The 18,944-nt window shown below is 33.7% G+C and overlaps 1 protein-coding gene across 2 annotated transcripts; it reads left to right on the forward strand.

Annotated features, from left to right (window-relative positions):
- The first annotated feature begins 1,092 nt into the window (after positions 1-1,092).
- LOC111086269 (steroidogenic acute regulatory protein, mitochondrial-like) lies at positions 1,093-18,398 on the forward strand. 2 transcript variants are annotated; one of them, XR_002610993.1, is made up of 8 exons: positions 1,093-1,249; positions 2,981-3,145; positions 7,414-7,509; positions 9,189-9,268; positions 11,054-11,158; positions 14,893-14,986; positions 16,557-17,124; positions 17,405-18,398. XR_002610993.1 is itself a non-coding variant. In XM_022388459.1 (7 exons), exons 1-7 carry the CDS (start codon positions 1,124-1,126, stop codon positions 16,671-16,673), a joined length of 783 nt encoding a protein of 260 aa, XP_022244167.1. In that variant the 5' UTR covers positions 1,093-1,123; the 3' UTR covers positions 16,674-17,367. The 2 variants fall into 2 exon arrangements, 1 of the variants encoding a protein (XP_022244167.1); XM_022388459.1 differs by lacking the exon at positions 17,405-18,398 and having other exon boundaries at positions 16,557-17,367.
- Positions 18,399-18,944: the final 546 nt, after the last annotated feature.

Genomic DNA, 18,944 nt, shown 5'->3' on the forward strand with positions numbered 1-18,944 from the left:
AAATATCCAAATATTGGCGAGTATTGGTGAATGTATAACACATGTCAGTATTTAACTTTCTACTAGAAATATCCAAATATTGGCGAGTATTGGTGAATTTATAACACATGTCAGTATTTAATTTTCTACTATAAATATCCAAATATTGGCAAGTATTGGTGAATTTATAACACATTTCAGTGTCTAACTCTCTACTATTTTTTCTAAATAGTCTGTACAATATAGAAATAACTCTCCTTACTTTTTTCAAATTGAACAGTATGCACATACATGTACAATTATTGTTTCTAAAAAAAGTTCATTATTATAAAAATAGAACGATTAGGTTAAATATTGAAAAAGTGATATTTGTAGCTAATCACGTGCTTACAGTCAACTAAACATACGCAGAAACATAAAACAGGGAACATTAATTATTATATTTATTTGGTAGAGGTTGTATTATCAGAGTAAAGCTTTAAAGTGATAAAATAGCACGTTTGCTTAAATCATCCGGTGTTTAACTAGACGCCCCTTCACTTCTAACCCTAAATACTTTTATCAACTAGTTTTCGTAGCTAACGTATCCAGTATCTATACAAGTTATTTATTACACGTGACGTGTTGAAAGTATTTTCCATATCCAAGATCGTGTGATATCAATTTATTAGTGCTTGTGCAGGTGACAATATCACGTATAATATGTTCCCATTGTTCTTCTTTTTACTTTTTATATACGTAACGTGCGCATAAAGCACTAGAACATTAATTGTGATCCTTACGTAGTGCCACACATTGTTTAAGTTAGTTAGAACGTTTCAACACACACGCACATTTTTTGTTGTTGTTGTTTTTTTGCTGTATAGATAAATACGTACGTTTGATTGGATATTATTAAATTATCACGAAGTTCGTACATATATAATACTTCGTTTTGTCCTTAATGACACACTTCAACATAAACTTTCCACTATGTTGTTCATAATAATCTTTAATAAAGAACAGAGTGAATTAGAATAATAAGAAACATAACGAGCACTTTGAAATAGGTAAAACTCAGTGGGTTGTTTAAATTAATTCTATAAAATATATAATAAATTCTAATATTTTATAAAGGAGACAAAAAACAAACAAACAACTAAATATGAAGTGGGTTTTCCAAAAACTTGGTCTCTTGCAGCTGGCAGCTCCTTTACTTCAACTTCCTGGGCATAAATCAAAGATAAATACCATTAGTCAGGACCAGCAAATGAAGCCGAAGAAAGAGAAAGTAAGAACATGTGTATTATCTACTATGTTTGTTAAAGGTGTCAACGTTTAGGGCAGATATGCTATTGACGTAATGATAAAGTTTAGTGCTCTTTCAACTCACTCAAATATGTACTTGAGTTAAGGATAAAGTTTAATGTTGAACTCATTAAGATATCCTCTTCAGTTGAGGATGAAGAAAGTTTAATGTTCAAATTACTCAAGTGTGTTTTTGATTTAAAGATAAAGTTTAATGGTCATCTCACTCAAATACGCTCTCGATTTAAGGATAAAGTTTAATATTCTTTTATTCTTAAATCAAAATCATACCTGAATGAAATGAACATTAACTTTATCCTTAAATCTAAAGCATACTTGACTGAAATAAACATTAAACTTTATCCTTAAATCTAAAGCATACCTGACTGAAACAAACATTAAACTTTATCCTTAAATCTAAAGCATACCTGAGTGAAATAAACATTAAACTTTATTCTTACGTCAACATGATATTCAAATGAATTAAACATTAAACATTATCCTTACATCAACAGCATATATGAGTGAGTTGTTTAATGTTTATTTCACTCGGATATGCTTTAGATTTAAGGGTAAAGTTTAATGCTCAACTCCCTCAAATACCATGTTGACGTAAGGAAAAGTTTAGTGTTTAATTCACTGGGGTATACTTTCGACATCAGGATAACGTTGCTTGTAGTTATGTAATATAGTTTTTGGTTGTTGTTAAGCAGAAATATACAAAATGGTACATTTGTGCTTTGTTTTACCACGGGTAACGAAACCTGTGTATTAATGTTATAAGCCATCAAACTTGTTTCTGAATCATCGGGAAGCGTTATGTAAAGCCTTTATTGTCTTTGCGTATTTAACATTATTGTTTGGAGATACAGAAACTATTATAATAATATATTAGTGCATCTATCAAGGAATGTATTGGTCAGCACAATAATATTGAAACTTGAAAATGTAACAACATAACACCAGCGGCACCGGTACATTTTTTATAGTGAGGGTGTTGAAAGCCAATTAAAACACTGTAAACCCTTTATATGATGGAATATATATGTATTCGTTTGTTATATTGTGTTAAAACATGATAATAAAACAAGCAGGTGCGCAGCACCCCAAGTTCCAGCGCTCTTGCATAACACAGGCATTACATGAAGACTGTATGGCATTTCACATTTGTAGCTTTGCGTACAAAATTAATAGCTTCAAATAAAAAGGTAAAATTTGAGAAAAATAACTTCGGTCTTAAAAACATACATTAAGAGCTTGAATTCAACATATTTATAAGTTTAAACGGATTTTCCACATTATAGCTTCTTCAGACTTGCTACATTTGTTTCTCTATCTATTCTCGACGCAGGGCTTAGACAGAGAACCTTACAAAACTTTGTAAATTCATAGACTATTGTATGGCAAGTGATCACAGTTCCTATGACTTCACATGGAACTGAAACGTAGATATTTATAACATACGCCATAAAACTAGACTTGTTACACGTCGTTTAACTTTAAAAAAATAAATAATTAACAAAATGATCAAGACTCTTCTATCAAGAGCAGTTTCGTGGCTAATGGTTTATAGCAGTGACATTTTCTTCATGAAAAAACAAAAAACTTCCACATTTTAGTTGTTTGAAACAAATATGGCAGTTCACTTTAATCTTATAACAGTATTCCTATAGGTTTATTAATAATATTTTTTATCGTATTATATGTTTCACAGAAGACAGTCGAAAATGAAAATGAATATGAAAACCTAATAAATGAAGCAGTCGATACAGCATTGACTATCATGGCGTCTGGAAAGTGGAAAGAAGAGAAAACACAAGGACAAGATGTTGTTCAGAGCTGTATAGTACCGGTATACGGGAAAGTGTTTAGATTCATTGTAAGTATATTTATTTGTGAATAATATTCATTCATGTGATGGTGAAAATGTTAATATAAATATTTACTGAGATACTATTTAGCGGATGTAATTTAAAAAGTCGTCTCATAACCCACATAAAACTTGTTGAAGAGTTTTTCAGCTTGTGAAAGCCCGAATTGAGCTTTATCTCACTACTTAAGTTTCGAAGCTGGGAAGTGAAAATAGTAACTTTATTTGATTGAGTTTGTGTAGTCTATATTTATTGACACACGATGACAGCGTGTATATCTTTACATTAGTAGACTGTGGTTCGTCACTATCCTCTGTTGGTTGCTGCCTCGACAGACACTTGTTCAGAAGTGTGTTTTATATATTTTGGCTGCCATAACCATATTGTCAAAAGACATGTTGTAAAACTAGTATTGGCAGCACAAGACTATCTTCAAACTTCATCTTTGGTCGGTTGGTTTCTGAATTTTTTGATGACAGAAACTAAACGGCATAGTTCTGGCCTGTTATTAGAGAGTAGACTTCTATATCTGATGTTTGTACCGGTACATGGATAATCCTCAATGGTCTCTGTTTATGTAGAGTAGACTTCTATATCTGATGTTTGTACCGGTACAAGGGTAATCCTCAATGGTCTCTGTTATTGGAGAGTAGACTTCTATATCCGATGTTTGTACCGGTACATGGATAATTCTCAATGGTCTCTGTTTATGGAGAGTAGACTTCTATATCTGATGTTTGTACCGGTACAAGGGTAATCCTCAATGGTCTCTGTTATTGGAGAGTAGACTTCTATATCCGATGTTTGTACCAGTACATGGATAATCCTCAATGGTCTCTGTTTATGGAGAGTAGACTTCTGTATCCGATGTTTGTACCGGTACATGGATAATCCTCTATGGTCTCTGTTATTGGAGAGTAGACTTCTATATCCGATGTTTGTACTGATACATGGATAATCCTCTAATAACAGAGACTATAGAGGATTATCCATGTATCAGTACAAACATCGGATATAGAAGTCTACTCTCCAATAACAGAGACCATAGAGAGTAGACTTCTATATCCGATATTTGTATTGATACATGGATAATCCTCAATGGTCGCTAAAAAAGAAAACAAAGAAACAAACCTACAATTATCGCAGTAATTACAGATACATTTGAAACTGATAAACCAGCACATTTTTGGACAAATACGCTCTGAGTTAAAATCAAAATTTGACGGATGAAGAGCTTTATCAGCAGCTCAGGCTAACTTGTGCGTTGAGCTACTACTGAGTGATAATGTTAATAAAACAATGGTGAGAACACAATCAATTTTGTTCTAAATGTTTCGGTAATATTTATTTTTAAATATATTTTAATATGGACTTCCCTTATTTCAACTTAACAAGAAACCATTCCTATTCTCTGTTTTAATTCTCAGCTATTATATTGTGTAAGCATTTTATTAATATTTTGCTGATGTTTTATTAAAGTCTGACACTTTATGAAGCTCACTTACTTGGCCAGGTCCTGTAAATTTGGCTTGTTGTAGCCTATTGTTGATAAACTTCTAGAATTTAGGGATTAAGGGACATTATTAGTTTAAAGAAACTATGGAAAATATGTATATTAGTATGAAAACCTGTTAAGAAATTTCAGCAAGCTAAACAATACGGGACTCCAAAAACATTGTAAAAACTGTCAACGTTTGTGATATATTGCACTATTGAATTGATGCTATATTTTATTTAAAAATATTTAAGCAAAATATATAAAATCAGTGGCTGATGTACAGTCATGGCCAGTATCTTTGTTCATTTTCTTACAAATGAGATCATTATTATTAAGTGTGGCTTATAGCCCGTGAAAATTGATGGAGTAAGTACTACCACGTGCACCCCCACCCCACAGTATATCCTAACCTCACATTTCATAGCTAACTGAAATAAATTTAGCGAAATCAAGTTTGCCCAACAAAAGAGGCAAAAATTGCAGTCGACACAGTCAAACTTAGGTAAATTCCATTGTGAGCCAATCAAAATTAAGATCATTCATGAAATGAATTCGTGTCGTATTCATAGAATAATTATTGGTGAAAATCAGTTAGATTAACAACCTCTGATATATAGAAATGCTAGTGCGTTTTGGTAACCCTACGTTCCAACAATGGCTTTTATGTCATGTTGCTCAGCAAATATAAATATAAAAATATAACCTAATATTGTGGTTAGTCTATGTACTGAAACTATAAAATGAAATGTATTGACAATAAAACTTGAAAAATATTTGCTGATTTCTTAATTTAGAGTCTCTGTTGATTAAAGTGGTTTCTTTTATTATCAAAAATCTTGGTGATATAACAGAAAATGACTTAATTAAGAAACGATTTAAGTTTAAAACTGAATTGATATTTTTAAATTCATGATAAATTTTATGTACTTGGCTCTAGGCTAGGTGATCCCACACTACATATCTACTTTAGGCTTATTATATCAACACTCACTACACCTTATAAGGTTTCACGGCACCCTCTCACTCACGGTCCCCTCGCACCCCGTCGCTAAAATCGTAATGGGCAGACAGTAATCGAACTATTCTATTTGGATAAATGCATTTTGGCTTTTAAAACTCCTTTTCTTTTGATAAATCAAAAGAAACTAGCGTGACGTGACACACACTAGCTTTTATATAGGTTAGATAGAATACAAATACATTTGGCACTGTCAAACTGAGAAATGTATGTTATATTAAACATCTATATATGTAATTTGTGTAATGAGATAGATTCTGTGGACATCATGAACGACTTATTAGAACAACAAACAATTTCATCAGACACCTATAGACAAATGTGTAATTCAGCATTTCACCTATCACAACAAAACCTTACCAAAACATATATAATGACAAATATAATATATACATTATTGTAACCTTATATCAGTTCATATTTAACATTCAGTATTTGTTTGGTACTCCTCGTATTTTAATAACCTCCACAAGGCCATGTGGCATGCTGTTGATAATATTATTGATGTAATCCACCGTGATTTCATTCCAACTTGTCACTTGCTTAGGGTCGTGGTTAGCAATTTTCCGGCTCAGTTCTGCCCAATAGTTCTCAATGGAATAACAGTCTGGAGACTTTGCTGGCCATGGTAGTCTTGTAACGTCTTCCTGGTCGAGATAATCCTGTAATATGTGCGCTGTGGGCAGTGGCATTATTATCCTTAAACACAAAGTTATTACAAAACGTTGTCCTAGGATGTGGCGGAAATATCGTCTCCATGTGATGCCTGTAGAAGCCGCCATTGATGTTTCCTTGAAGGATATGAAGATCACTTTTTCTACCATGATGAATAACTACCTAAACATGTACTGCACCACCTCCTGTGTGTCTCCTGTGAGAAAGATAGTCTTCCCACACAAGTCCTATCATTAGCTTTAACAAGCCGAAAACAGGACTCATCTGAAAAGATGACATGTCACCAGTGTCCTAACTGTAAGTTGGCATTCTGGATACCCTGGTATGTGTTCATGTCATTCCTGTCGTAAGACTTTTTTCAGCCTTGACATGTTAACCTGATCAAAACACGGTCATCTCGGACAGTATTGTTTCAGCGTCTACTAGTAGACTTTCCTGAAATAACGTTTCCTGTAGTCTGATGACGTTTCAGGAATCTGGTAACAGTACACTGGGGACTCTCTACTGTTCTGGCGATGTCCGTTTGATTCATACCATTTCTGGAAAGTCGAACAAATTGACGTCCTATAACTTCTGGCAGTGGAGTAGTTATTAAGTAAATGCCTGAGTTGTAACAGAGAAGGTAGCGTATGATCGGACAAACATGTACGAGTTGTTATTCTGGTCTGTATGGTTGGTTTGAGCATTTGTTCGTCAAACACACATACACACCTATTTTATTTAAAATTTTGGTGTAATCTTTTACGAAACAGATTGACGCTTTGTTCAAACAGTTTCTCTGTACTTTGGTGTAGAGTCATGCCTCGTCACAGCATGTAGACAATAACATCAGTATAGAACAGTATGTAAACATTTTGACCAAGACTGTAGTATTGAAGATTGTGCTGAAGTTTATTTAATGTTCACTCGTGCTTTTGAATGAAGTAAATCTAATTTTAAATAACTGTGATAGTTTGGTAAAAAATTACATTTTATTTTTACTAAAACATTTTTTCGTAGCATTAAAATGAAAGACAATCTATACTTTATAATGTTTAATGTTATTACATTGTAATTCTTACCTTCTTTTGACATTCGTTGTCTAGGGTATTGTCAATTGGCCTCTCGAACATTTCCTGAATGAAATTTTCTATAAAGTAGAACACGTACCGAAGTGGAACCCAACTGTTACCGAGACAAAGGTAAAAAACAAAACAAAATAAAACAACGTAATTTATATGTAATGAGAATAATAAATAAAACCAATAATATCTCAAGTTTAGTGGGTTTTTTTTGGTAACCTCAAGTTCCCTGTCTAGTGGCTAGCATGCAAAGATTATGAATGCGGGGATTTATGGTTCGTGACCTTTTTACGCAAACCTCTCCCCACATTTTTAGGTCGTAGGTGAGCTATAAGACAGACGGTCAAATCCCATTATTTGGCGAGACAAGACTACCCTAAGAGTGGGCGGTGGGCGCTCTCTTTTTTCCTCGGATCTGTCAGTTCGAAGTTAGGGACAAATATGACGCAGATAGTCCTCGTTGCTTTTTTTTTTTACCGCAAATCTACACACAATGGGCTATCAGTGCTCTGTCCACCAGGGGAAATCGAATCCCGGATTTCAGCATTTTTAGTCCATGAAGTTGTCGGGAGAACCTTTGTGTAGCTTTATATGAAAATTCTTAAAAAAAGACATTTATAATAGAAGTACCACAATGGGCTACAATGAGCTCCTTCCACCGCAAGGAATTGAAATCAGGATCTTAGCATCATAAGCCCTTAAACTTATCGCTAACCCCTGGCCCTTGGGAGAGATATAAAGTCAAGAATTAAGTGATAGTTTATGAACCATTAATCGTCAGTTTTCCGTTGAAACCTCTCCCGTGACATAGTTTATTGAGACAGAATCTTTTGAAGGGAGTTTTTTTTAAAGATATATTTCAATTTTCTCCTAAATATATTTAATCGTATGCTACACAATATTTTAATTTCTTCAAGTGATAAAAATAAAGATAATTAGAAATTGTTTAGATTTTAACGAAACTATCATTTATAACCTAGCAAATTAAAAACAAACACAGGTTTCGAGTTTGAATGTTCGTGTGATTGTTTAGTTTCTGCTGAGGGTTATATGAAATTTTAATTTTCTAATACAAATTGCAATTACTTATAGTAATCCCTTTACTCTTGATACGTCATTGTTGTTAGGAGTGTCATTGAGATACTGTATAAACAATTAAACAAATCCGATAACTCTCGAGTGCTTGCGGAAGGTGGCCTTCCATCTTCATCAGATGTGACATATTAATGGAAGAACGTCACGACATTATAATGGCGACCATGTTGTGTCGCAAAGTTTTCAATTTTATAAACGTACTCTGAATCTTTTGTTTTTTTTATCAAATTATTTCACCACATTTGCACTTCAGTTTCATGATGTCCTTGATGATCACAAGCCTTATCTTAGTTCTTTATTCACATTTGTTGCTGATAAACGAAGGCCCATCTTTTCAAAGCGTCGAGATTATACGTTCCTGTTTTTGATTGTGTTTTAATTAATTTTGTGATACTACACGTTTTCCAAGTATCAATAATTTATTTATTGTAATTGGTAGAAAAACGTTTCCCTTCTACAGAATGTCTGAGAACTTTAATGGACTGTAACTGCTTGTTGAAAGAAAAGAATTCGTCGTTTCGGATACTACGCTAAAACTTCCCCATCTTTTAAGAGGTATTTGCAGTCCATTAAAGTCCTTAAAGTAATATCTACTCTACCGAAACAATATCGCCCATTCTGTACTAACCATAAAGATAATGTCAGTTTAGAGGATAACGTGATTCCCTTATCTAAAGACATCAAAATTAACATTTCTGTTTCAGATTCTTCGTAGAATAAATGAGCAAACAGACATTATACACATCGTTTCAGCACCTGGAGCTAAAGGCCTTGTCTCTGGAAGGTAAGTGAGGCTTGGAATCTTCTCTGTAAGGACCGATTTAAATATAGCCAGTACTCTTTTGCAAAGGTAATGAATTTTCGTCAGAATTTTCATTTTCTTCGACAGAATTTAAGTAATATGAGTCTATACCTTAGAAGAGCCGACAGAGAATAAAGCTTGATTCTGTTAAATACTGTGTACACGAAAACACCAGCAGCTAGTCAGGTGTAATTTTCTCGCACACAAGGGCTTAATGATTAGCGTGCTAGGCTGCGTATCGGAAGGACCGATGTCCAAGCAACGATATGTCGCTGAACTCACTTCGCACTGTCAGTTATTATATGGACATTATATCTGAGCCCAACCCATTGTTTGGTTAAGAGTAGCCACGAAGGTGCTTCTGACCGGTCGCCCTTCCTCAGTTTTAAGCAGACCTAAGTTAGGTCGTTTAGCCTATGTGTCGAATAAAGTGCCGTTCAGTTGGAAGTACCAACTATTCCTCCTACGTAATTCGCATTTTATTATTACAGCTTATGTAAAATTAACAGTATTTTATGCTTGTCTCTTTTGTCTCTCACATACTTCACACCCTGTTATTACAGCGTGTGTCAAATCAAAGCATCTTATACTATAGTAGAGAAGGTGAGAACAAAAATAAGTATGTCTCAAGATCCTTTGAGACACTTACGCTGCTGAGATCAGGTCATTTTTCTCTTCAAGTGCTCCACATTCTAGCATTACAATCCATGAGAAGTCATTTTCATCTTTTATAGTAATAGGTCGAGTTTTTTCTTTTCTAACTGACACTCTTCCCATTTTATTATTAAAAGCTGTTTATAGTCAATGAATTTCGTGTTGCAGTACAATCTGTTTATAGTCAATGTATTTCGTGTTACAGTATAATCTGTTCATAGTCAATGAATTTCGTGTTGCAGTACAATCTGTTTATAGTCAATGTATTTCGTGTTACAGTATAATCTGTTCATAGTCAATGAATTTCGTGTTGCAGTACAATCTGTTTATAGTTAATGAATTTCGTGTTGCAGTATAATCTGTTTATAGTCAATGTATTTTGTGTTACAGTATAATCTGTTCATAGTCAATGAATTTCGTGTTGCAGTACAATCTGTTTATAGTCAATGAATTTCGTGTTACAGTACAATCTGTTTATAGTCAATGAATTTCGTGTTACAGTACAATCTGTTTATAGTCAATGAATTTCGTGTTACAGTACAATCTGTTTATAGTCAATGAATTTCGTGTTGCAGTTCAGATCCTTTTCTTCTCTAACCCACTTCACGTCCTGCCATTACAACCCACTTGAAGTCAGCACAACTATTTTTCACGGGATTAATTAGAACTTGTCCTCCCTAACAGAGCTTACACTACTGTATTAAAGTCCATATAATACTAATGCTTTTAACTTCACTGTGATTATGTTTGTGGGCCAGCCTTACCTTTTCTATTACAACTTAACTTCTACTAAAACACATACGAAATTAGTTTACTTAGTTTCATGGGAATATTGTTGGTACTCCAAAACTTCTACATGATCTGCATGTAAAAGTTTATTTTTATAATCCATGCAATGTTTGGGGGGGGGGGGTAATGATAGGTAACGATCAAAATATCGGTGTTTGGCAACATGATTCATGTTATTCAGCTCAACAGTTTTATTTATACATTTTATGATTTCCTATTTTTCAGGATGTTATTGTTAAAGTAAAAATAAAAGTCTGAGTACTTACATATAAAACTTTTTTGAAGAGAAATTGCTTTCTGAATCAGTTCATTTCCCTTTAACAGAGACTTCGTGACACTGAGGACATGGCAGAGACGGGGAAACAGTATTATTCATGGAATGGTTTCTGTAACTGTTCCCGAAATGCCGGAGCAACCTCCGAGAGTGCGGTAAGATGCTATGATAGTCTAAATTAAAGTTATATTTTCTATAAACAAGTCTGCTAAGTCTGTTGCCGTCTTTAGGTATTGTCCTGATTTAACGTACATACGACTTTCACAACATTTCTGCTGCTAAGTCTGTTGCCGTCTTTAGGTATTGTCCTGATTTAACGTACATACGACTTTCACAACATTTCTGCTGCTAAGTCTGTTGCCGTCTTTAGGTATTGTCCTGATTTAACGTACATACGACTTTCACAACATTTCTGCTGCTAAGTCTGTTGCCATCTTCACGTATTGTCCTGATTTAACGTACATAAAACTTTCACAACATTTCTGCTGCTAAGTCTGTTGCCGTCTTTAGGTATTGTCCTGATTTAACGTACATTCGACTTTCACAGCGTTTCTGCTGCTAAGTATGTTGCCGTCTTTAGGTATTGTCCTGATTTAACGTACATTCGACTTTCACAGCGTTTCTGCTGCTAAGTATGTTGCCGTCTTTAGGTATTGTCCTGATTTAACGTACATACGACTTTCACAGCGTTTCTGCTGCTAAGTATGTTGCCGTCTTTAGGTATTGTCCTGAGAAAGACAGTTTATTAAAGTTGAAATGAATGTAAAGTATTGTAATTTATATTACAGTTTTCATTAAGTAACAATCATTTGATTGTGTTACTTAACTCTTTGTTTAGTTCTCTTAAACACCCATTTTTTTGTTAGGTGAATAAGAACGTTTATGTAATATTGCATTTTTTGACTGATTTTATGCTTAACTTCGAATAAACAAACAAAATCCCATTTCGGCTCTTACGTCTGGTGCCATCTTCAGGTATTGTTCTAATTTAACTTACATACGTCTTTAACATTTCCACTACTACATCTGCTGCCATCTTCAGGTATTGTCCTGACTTAACGTAGATTCGACTTTCACAACATTTCGGCTGCTAATTCTGCTGTCGTCTTCAGATACTATCCTGATTTAGCCTCACGTTTTGGCTGTTAGGTCTGCTGACATCTTCAGGCCTGAGAAAGACAGTTTTAAAGTTGAAAAAATGTGAATTATTATAATTTATATTACAGTTTTCATTAAATAACAGTCATTTGATTGTTTTACTTAACTCTTTGTTTAGTTCTCTTAAACACCGATTTTTTTGTTAGGTGAATAAGAACATTTATGTAATATTACGTTTTTTTACTGATTTTGTGTCTTCTATTAGGAATTTCTGTCTTTAACTTGCAGTCCAGATTTATGTTATTTTATAACTCTTTATGTTTTATAATTCACGATAGAATACCAGTATAATCTGCGTTTGAATTCTACCGTATGAGAAGACTGACAGTATATACTTAGAAGCCAAAATGTTATGCACCGAATAATTACATTAAAAGTTGATTCTTCAGCTTCAAAGCATATCGTAATGTTTTCATCTGAACATATTTTTATGGAAATGCAAAACGATTTCGTAATTTCACAGAAAAGATATTGGCATAAGGTAAATGATTAAATTCTTCACAGAAAACAAAAAGAGAAAATAACAATAATTAAGAAAAGTCGTTTGAGGAAACTCTAATTTTGCATCACAACTTCTGTTTATTGAACTATTATGTTTCATCTTAATTCAAACGTGGTACATTTCCATACTCGTTAATTTATTCAAATTCTCTGATCGTAAAACAACAAAACGTGCTTCTTTAGTTTCTGTAAAACCTTAGGTTTTGAAATTATATATAAGAACAAAATTCACGTTTTGATATATATATTGTTTCCGATAAATATAAACGTTGAAGTGAAGTGTGGCTTACATAATTGTGGTAGGAAATGCAAATCTTTGAAATATTCAGAGTAAATGAAAAGTAATGAAACATATAGCAGTTCTCCTAAAACTGCTCAAAGTTACAGGAGGACGGAATTTATTAATTATTATTCTTATAATTGTTTTAATAGAAATATAATTTGTGTTGCAAAACCTTTGCTCAAAGAAAACTTTCGATGTTGTATGTCCTTCATTATACATTGTGTATTTGGCAAGACAGGTTTTCGATCATCACAATCCACATCAGTTAAATTATTTTGATTATAAATGAAATCATTGCAGAGGATCTAATGTGTCAAAGATTTTTTCACTTGTAATGAACGAAGTTAAAGCTACTCTTCTTACAGGAATATTTAGTATTGGCTGTATTCCTGTCCAGGTAAGCCTTGGCTTAATGTATTCGGGTAGAAACAATGGGAAATTTTTATTCCAACCCGAGAACACGAGTTAAAAAGTGTAAATAAAAGCTAACTTTCAATGTTTACAGACCTGGCATGACCAGATGATTAGGGCACTCGACTCGCAATCTGAGAGTCGCGGGTTCGAATCCCCGTCATACCAAACATACTCGACCTTTCAGTTGTGGGGGGTGTAAAACCTAAGAAGAGTTGGTGGTGGCTTTCCATCTAGTGTTACACTGCTATATTAGGGACGGCTATCGGAGATAATCCTCGTGTAGCTTTGTGCGAATTTCAAAAAATAAATATTAATTCGTGCTGATTTGTTCGAGAATTTTTTTTAACATTTTCATTGACTCACCATACTGATAATTTTCTAACCCTATTTCACTGGAAATCTCTGTATTTTTTAAGTCACAGTCTTCTTTTCTCTTAAAGACATAATTAAAATTTCATGCCTCGCCAGCTAACATTTTCTCTTCTCCTCTTCATTTTCTAGCTAAGTTGTTCTACTCAATCTGAGAACTTGCTCTATTTATTTTTTAACTAGAACGTCCTAGTCACCTCAAGACTTGCCTTTTATACTTTTTACAATCAACGTCTCCTCCTATTCCCCAATCACATCATAAACATTATCTTATATGTAAAATACTTGCTATCTTTTTGTTTAAATATGTTAACTACTTAATGAAATAATAACACTGATGCTTTTTTAAAACAGGCACATAAATGGTAAATTATACAACTAATGTTTTTAAATATGTGAATGCAATTTGAGAGCATTTTATGACTTTCCATACAAAAATTGATACAAAAGAAAGCTGGGAAGATTTATATATATAGTTTAACTTGTAAGGCAGCATTTACCAAAGTGTGGGGCACGTCCCCCAGGGGGCGAGCGATTATGGTAGTGTCAATAGTGCAATAATGCAAATTAAGCATTTTAATATATATTTTTATTAATTAAAATAATAGATAATTACTAAAACACAGGGGCGTGTGTGTGACAAAATTTTGTAAAACGCTGTTCTAATGCATGGGAAACATGCTGTTTATGTTTCCTATCGATCAGGAATGGAGATGTAAATATTGTTTATTTTAAGATGACTAAAAACCTAATGTTTGAAAGAGGGCGTGTTTCTATTCGAAACTGAAATGCTTAGTTTATCAAATGTATTTCCATTTTGTTACTAAATACCATGTAAATTATTTCGAAGAGTTGTGGACAGATATTAATTGTAAATGTTGAAGTGTTTTGATCAGCCTTTCGTTTTAATTGCAAGAATATCTTTGGATGAAGTACATCTAGACATAAACAATATAATCCGTTTTAGGTTCTGTAAACTCTGTGGTAACCATTTAAAGACACTTCTATTCTTACTCCTGCAAGAGTTTCTACAATTCTTATGTTAAGTGACTGTGGTCATTAGATTGTTGTTATCTACAGTAATCATACTTAAATAAACTAAATGGAACTTAGTGTCATTTTATTTCACCGCGATTCTGATAAAAAACTTTTGTTTTTGAATAGTGGTGAACAAGGGCCTAGCGTCTACATCTTAACTCCAGTAGAAGGCTGCCCCAACAAATGCCAAATGCAGTGGTTATCAAATGCCAATCTCAGGGTTAGTTATTGGTTTTATTACTACACTTTTCATGGTTTTTACATTGCTTATTGTTTAAATTCTATAATTTAGCTAGTTCAGATTAGATGTAGGGTAGAATTCTAGTAGAAGTGTTTCTTGTTTATAGTATCTTATTAACTCTAAAACAAGGAGTCGATCGTACAGAAATTAGTGGCTGTGTTGATTATCACAAAATCTGATGAATGACAGAAAGCACTAAAACTGTCTTTCAATAATAATTTAGTACTATAGCTTTTGAACAAAGCTATAAAGCTTGTAATAAAATCTTAATTTGAAAATGAGATCTTCCCCTGTTTTATGTCAAGATTTTGGTGAAAGACCATTGCCTTTTGTAAAGGAATTTACTTAGAGAAGTCCTGTTTTCAGGGCTAAACTAGGCAATATACACTGGGAAAATGTCCGAAAGTCATGTTTACCCTAGTGTCCTTTACAAGGATAAGGTTGGAAGGTGTTATGTTTCCAGTAAATTCAAACATTGTGGATGTAGTCATTATGGGATTTCTGTTGAAGGTAAAGCGATCTGAAAGAGAGTTCGTTCAAATAACGTTAGAATTCAATTAATAGAGGACAATGAAACTCTGAAGTAGAAGGAATGATAAGAATAATATAGTCGCTGTAACTACTTTCATTGTTTTTGACCGTTCAGTGATTAGTAGACATAGATATTGTTGACCAGACCTTAAAAAACGAAAGTCGTAAGAAATAGTTAAAAAACGTATATTGTTTTTTTACTTAATTGTGCAGAATGTCCTAGATCATGTTCAAAATCATTTTTACAGTGCAAGTCAAGGTAAAAGTGCAATGGCTTTGAGGAAAAAGTCTTGCTTTAGGAACACTTCTTATCAACATCAAAACAGCAGAGCCAATTGTGGTACTGTAGTTAACGTGCCTGAATATGTGGGCCCAACATTCGTTTTCCGTGACCGCAAAATAATAAAAAGTAAGATGATAATAATAACTGAAACAAAATTAAACACATCTTCACATTTTGGGACTGTGGAAGTGCTATAAGGACGATGTTTTAAAGTCCACTGTTCGGTCAGACAGGAGTAGCCCAAGAGTTGGTGGTTGAGGCTGTTGACTAGCTATCTTCCATCTAATCAATGCAAAATTAGGGATATCTATCACTGACAGTCCTCGAGTAGCTTGGCACGAATCTAAAAAAAAAAACAAAATCAGTATTTTGGAAGTTTCTTTCATTTTTCGAAGCAACAGATCGAATCCTAACCTTGTGTAGTTTAGAGGGGAAATTAGCTGCTGTTCTCTAATCGGTGTTTAGGTTGCCTCCAAAACATGGTAAGTTCTGTACGACCAACTCACGCTTATAGTCTAAGATCAAAACAAAAAATAATTTCTTACGAGATTGTATTTCAAGTTAAACCGAAACTTCTATTGTTTCCTTTGCGTACGTGTGTAATATATATAATAAGGCCGGTTTTAAGCAGCCTCACCTGTTGAAAGACAAGCATTTAGTGTAATTAATTTTATAGATGATATCGTTCCGACAATGTTTTATATTGTGTGCGAAGTACTTTGTTTGGTTTTCCAGGGTTGGCTTCCACAGTACTTGATCGACCAGGCAATGTCTACCGTTATGCTCGACTACGTCGCTAACTTACGGAAGTACGTTAACTCTCAAACACAGACTTTTAGGCAGTTTCACTAACTCGTCTACTGTAATAACATCAGTTGTAAATATCATGCAGGATTGTGGAACTCCGATCTGACGAAACAAAACATCTGGAAAAAGCTCAGTGTTATAATTAATTTCATAATTAACGTAACATGTTCATTCTGGGTAACTTGGATTTGGTTCAGCGTGATCATAATCCATTCTAGTCATGGAATGGGCTGATATCACTGACTGAACTTCAAAATTTATCATCAGTAATTTTATCTGAATCAAATATTTCACAGAGTACGGTAGCATCATCCGAGCATTCCACAACATACAAAAAACGTAATATCAAGTTAGGCGTAAAGTTAATTTGCAAAATAGCCAATCACTGGTCATTAGATTAAGGAAGGGGCAAATCGACTGAAATAAAGAAAAAGAAGACTCAAGTCACGCAGCTAGATCAATACACACCTTAAGAAGACTGAAGTCACTCAGCTAGGTCAATACACACCTTAAGAAGATTCAAGTCACGCAGCTAGATCAATACATACTTTAAGAAGACTCAAGTCACGCAGTTAGACCAATACACACCTTAAGAAGACTGAAGTCACTCAGCTAGGTCAATACACACCTTAAGAAGATTCAAGTCACGCAGCTAGATCAATACACACTTTAAGAAGACTCAAGTCACGCAGCTAAATCAATACACACCTCAAGAAGACTCAAGTCACGCAGCTAGTTCTTAAGGTGTGTATTGATGACTCAAGTCACGCAGCTAGATCAATACACACCTTGAGAAGACTCATGTCACGCAGCTAGATCAATACACACCTTAAGAAGACTCAAGTCACGCAACTATATCAGTACACACCTTGAGAAGACTCACGTCACGCAGCTAGATCAATACACACCTTAAGAAGACTCAAGTCACGCAACTATATCAGTACACACCTTGATCTAAGAAAATAAACTTCATGCCTTGTTTCGAGACCACCAGATACCTCAATCAGAAAAAGGAAAATAGAAAGCCATAAAGCGGTTGTCCAATAAGCAGTAAGTTATTTAAAGAAATTTTATCTCTGTTAAATTCCGAGATGAGTTGTCAACTTGCTGAAAGAAATGGCGCTTCGGTAATTTTACTATTATTAAACAATGAGATTAGTCGTTATCTTGATGCTAAGAAATATCTCTTTTGCCACATTTTAAAATGAACACCCAATTAGAGATGTAAAACTATCGAGAGAGTTCGTGAAAAGATTTGCAAACAACATTCATTTTATCCTCGCTCTTAAACATTTCGCAAGATAATGTTGTATGCTATTTGATAGAAAACAGAGTATTTTTGTCACAATGCACATAGGAAAAGTAAGTTTTGTATTATAAGTGAGATTTCTCGATAACGAAGTATTTAAGTTCATAAATAATTAATGTATATTTATGTTTTCTCACTTCATTAGTTGTTGAAATGAAATCAACAACAACAACAAGAAATAACATATTTAAAGAAATATAGATTATTATATGAAATAATGTTTTAAGTATTACAGCGACCTCTGTTTTATTGTTATTGCAATCTTTATGAAAAATGTAATGCAGAACCTGATCTGAACCGTACTGTTTCAATTCTATTTTGTTTCGTAAATTGGATTGCTGTACTGTATAGATAAATTCTCTATGGATTGTTTTTCTTTTTCTCAGCATATGTATCACTTATGATGTATTTTTATTCTTTTGGTAAAATATGTATTTTGATTAAAATATTTGACTGAAATATATACGTATTTATAGATTATCATTTCACACATTTCCAATATATTTAGCATAATCATTGCATTTATGGTATTGGAAACTCGTAGCGTTTGTTTGTAATGAAGCACAAAGCTACACAATGGGCTATCTGTGCTCTGCTCACCACGGGTATCGAAACCCGGATTTTAGCGTTGACAGTCCGCAGACATACCGCTGTGCCACTTGAGGGCAACTCGTAGAGAGAGAGAGATATTTTTGATAATGTTTCGTTTTAGCTCTAACTTCCATAAAATGTAAATGGATGAACTGTAACAGTGGGACGAGTCGTCGTTTATCGTGCTTCACAAAGATTTGTACTATCAATGATAACTTGACAACCGATTATAAGATTATTTTGATACATTACAGTTGGGTTCAAAGAAAAAAACTTCTTGAATTATATAACATTTGAGTCATTTGGGGACGCCAAAATGAAAATATGATACATATACGACTAATTTCAGCAATAGTTACTCGATATGGTTGTTGATAAATCTTCTTAATATGTTTCACTTTTGTAACTGTCATACT

The sequence above is a fragment of the Limulus polyphemus genome, unplaced genomic scaffold (genome assembly GCF_000517525.1).
Source record: "Limulus polyphemus unplaced genomic scaffold, Limulus_polyphemus-2.1.2 Scaffold970, whole genome shotgun sequence".
NCBI classification, from domain to species: domain Eukaryota; kingdom Metazoa; phylum Arthropoda; class Merostomata; order Xiphosura; family Limulidae; genus Limulus; species Limulus polyphemus.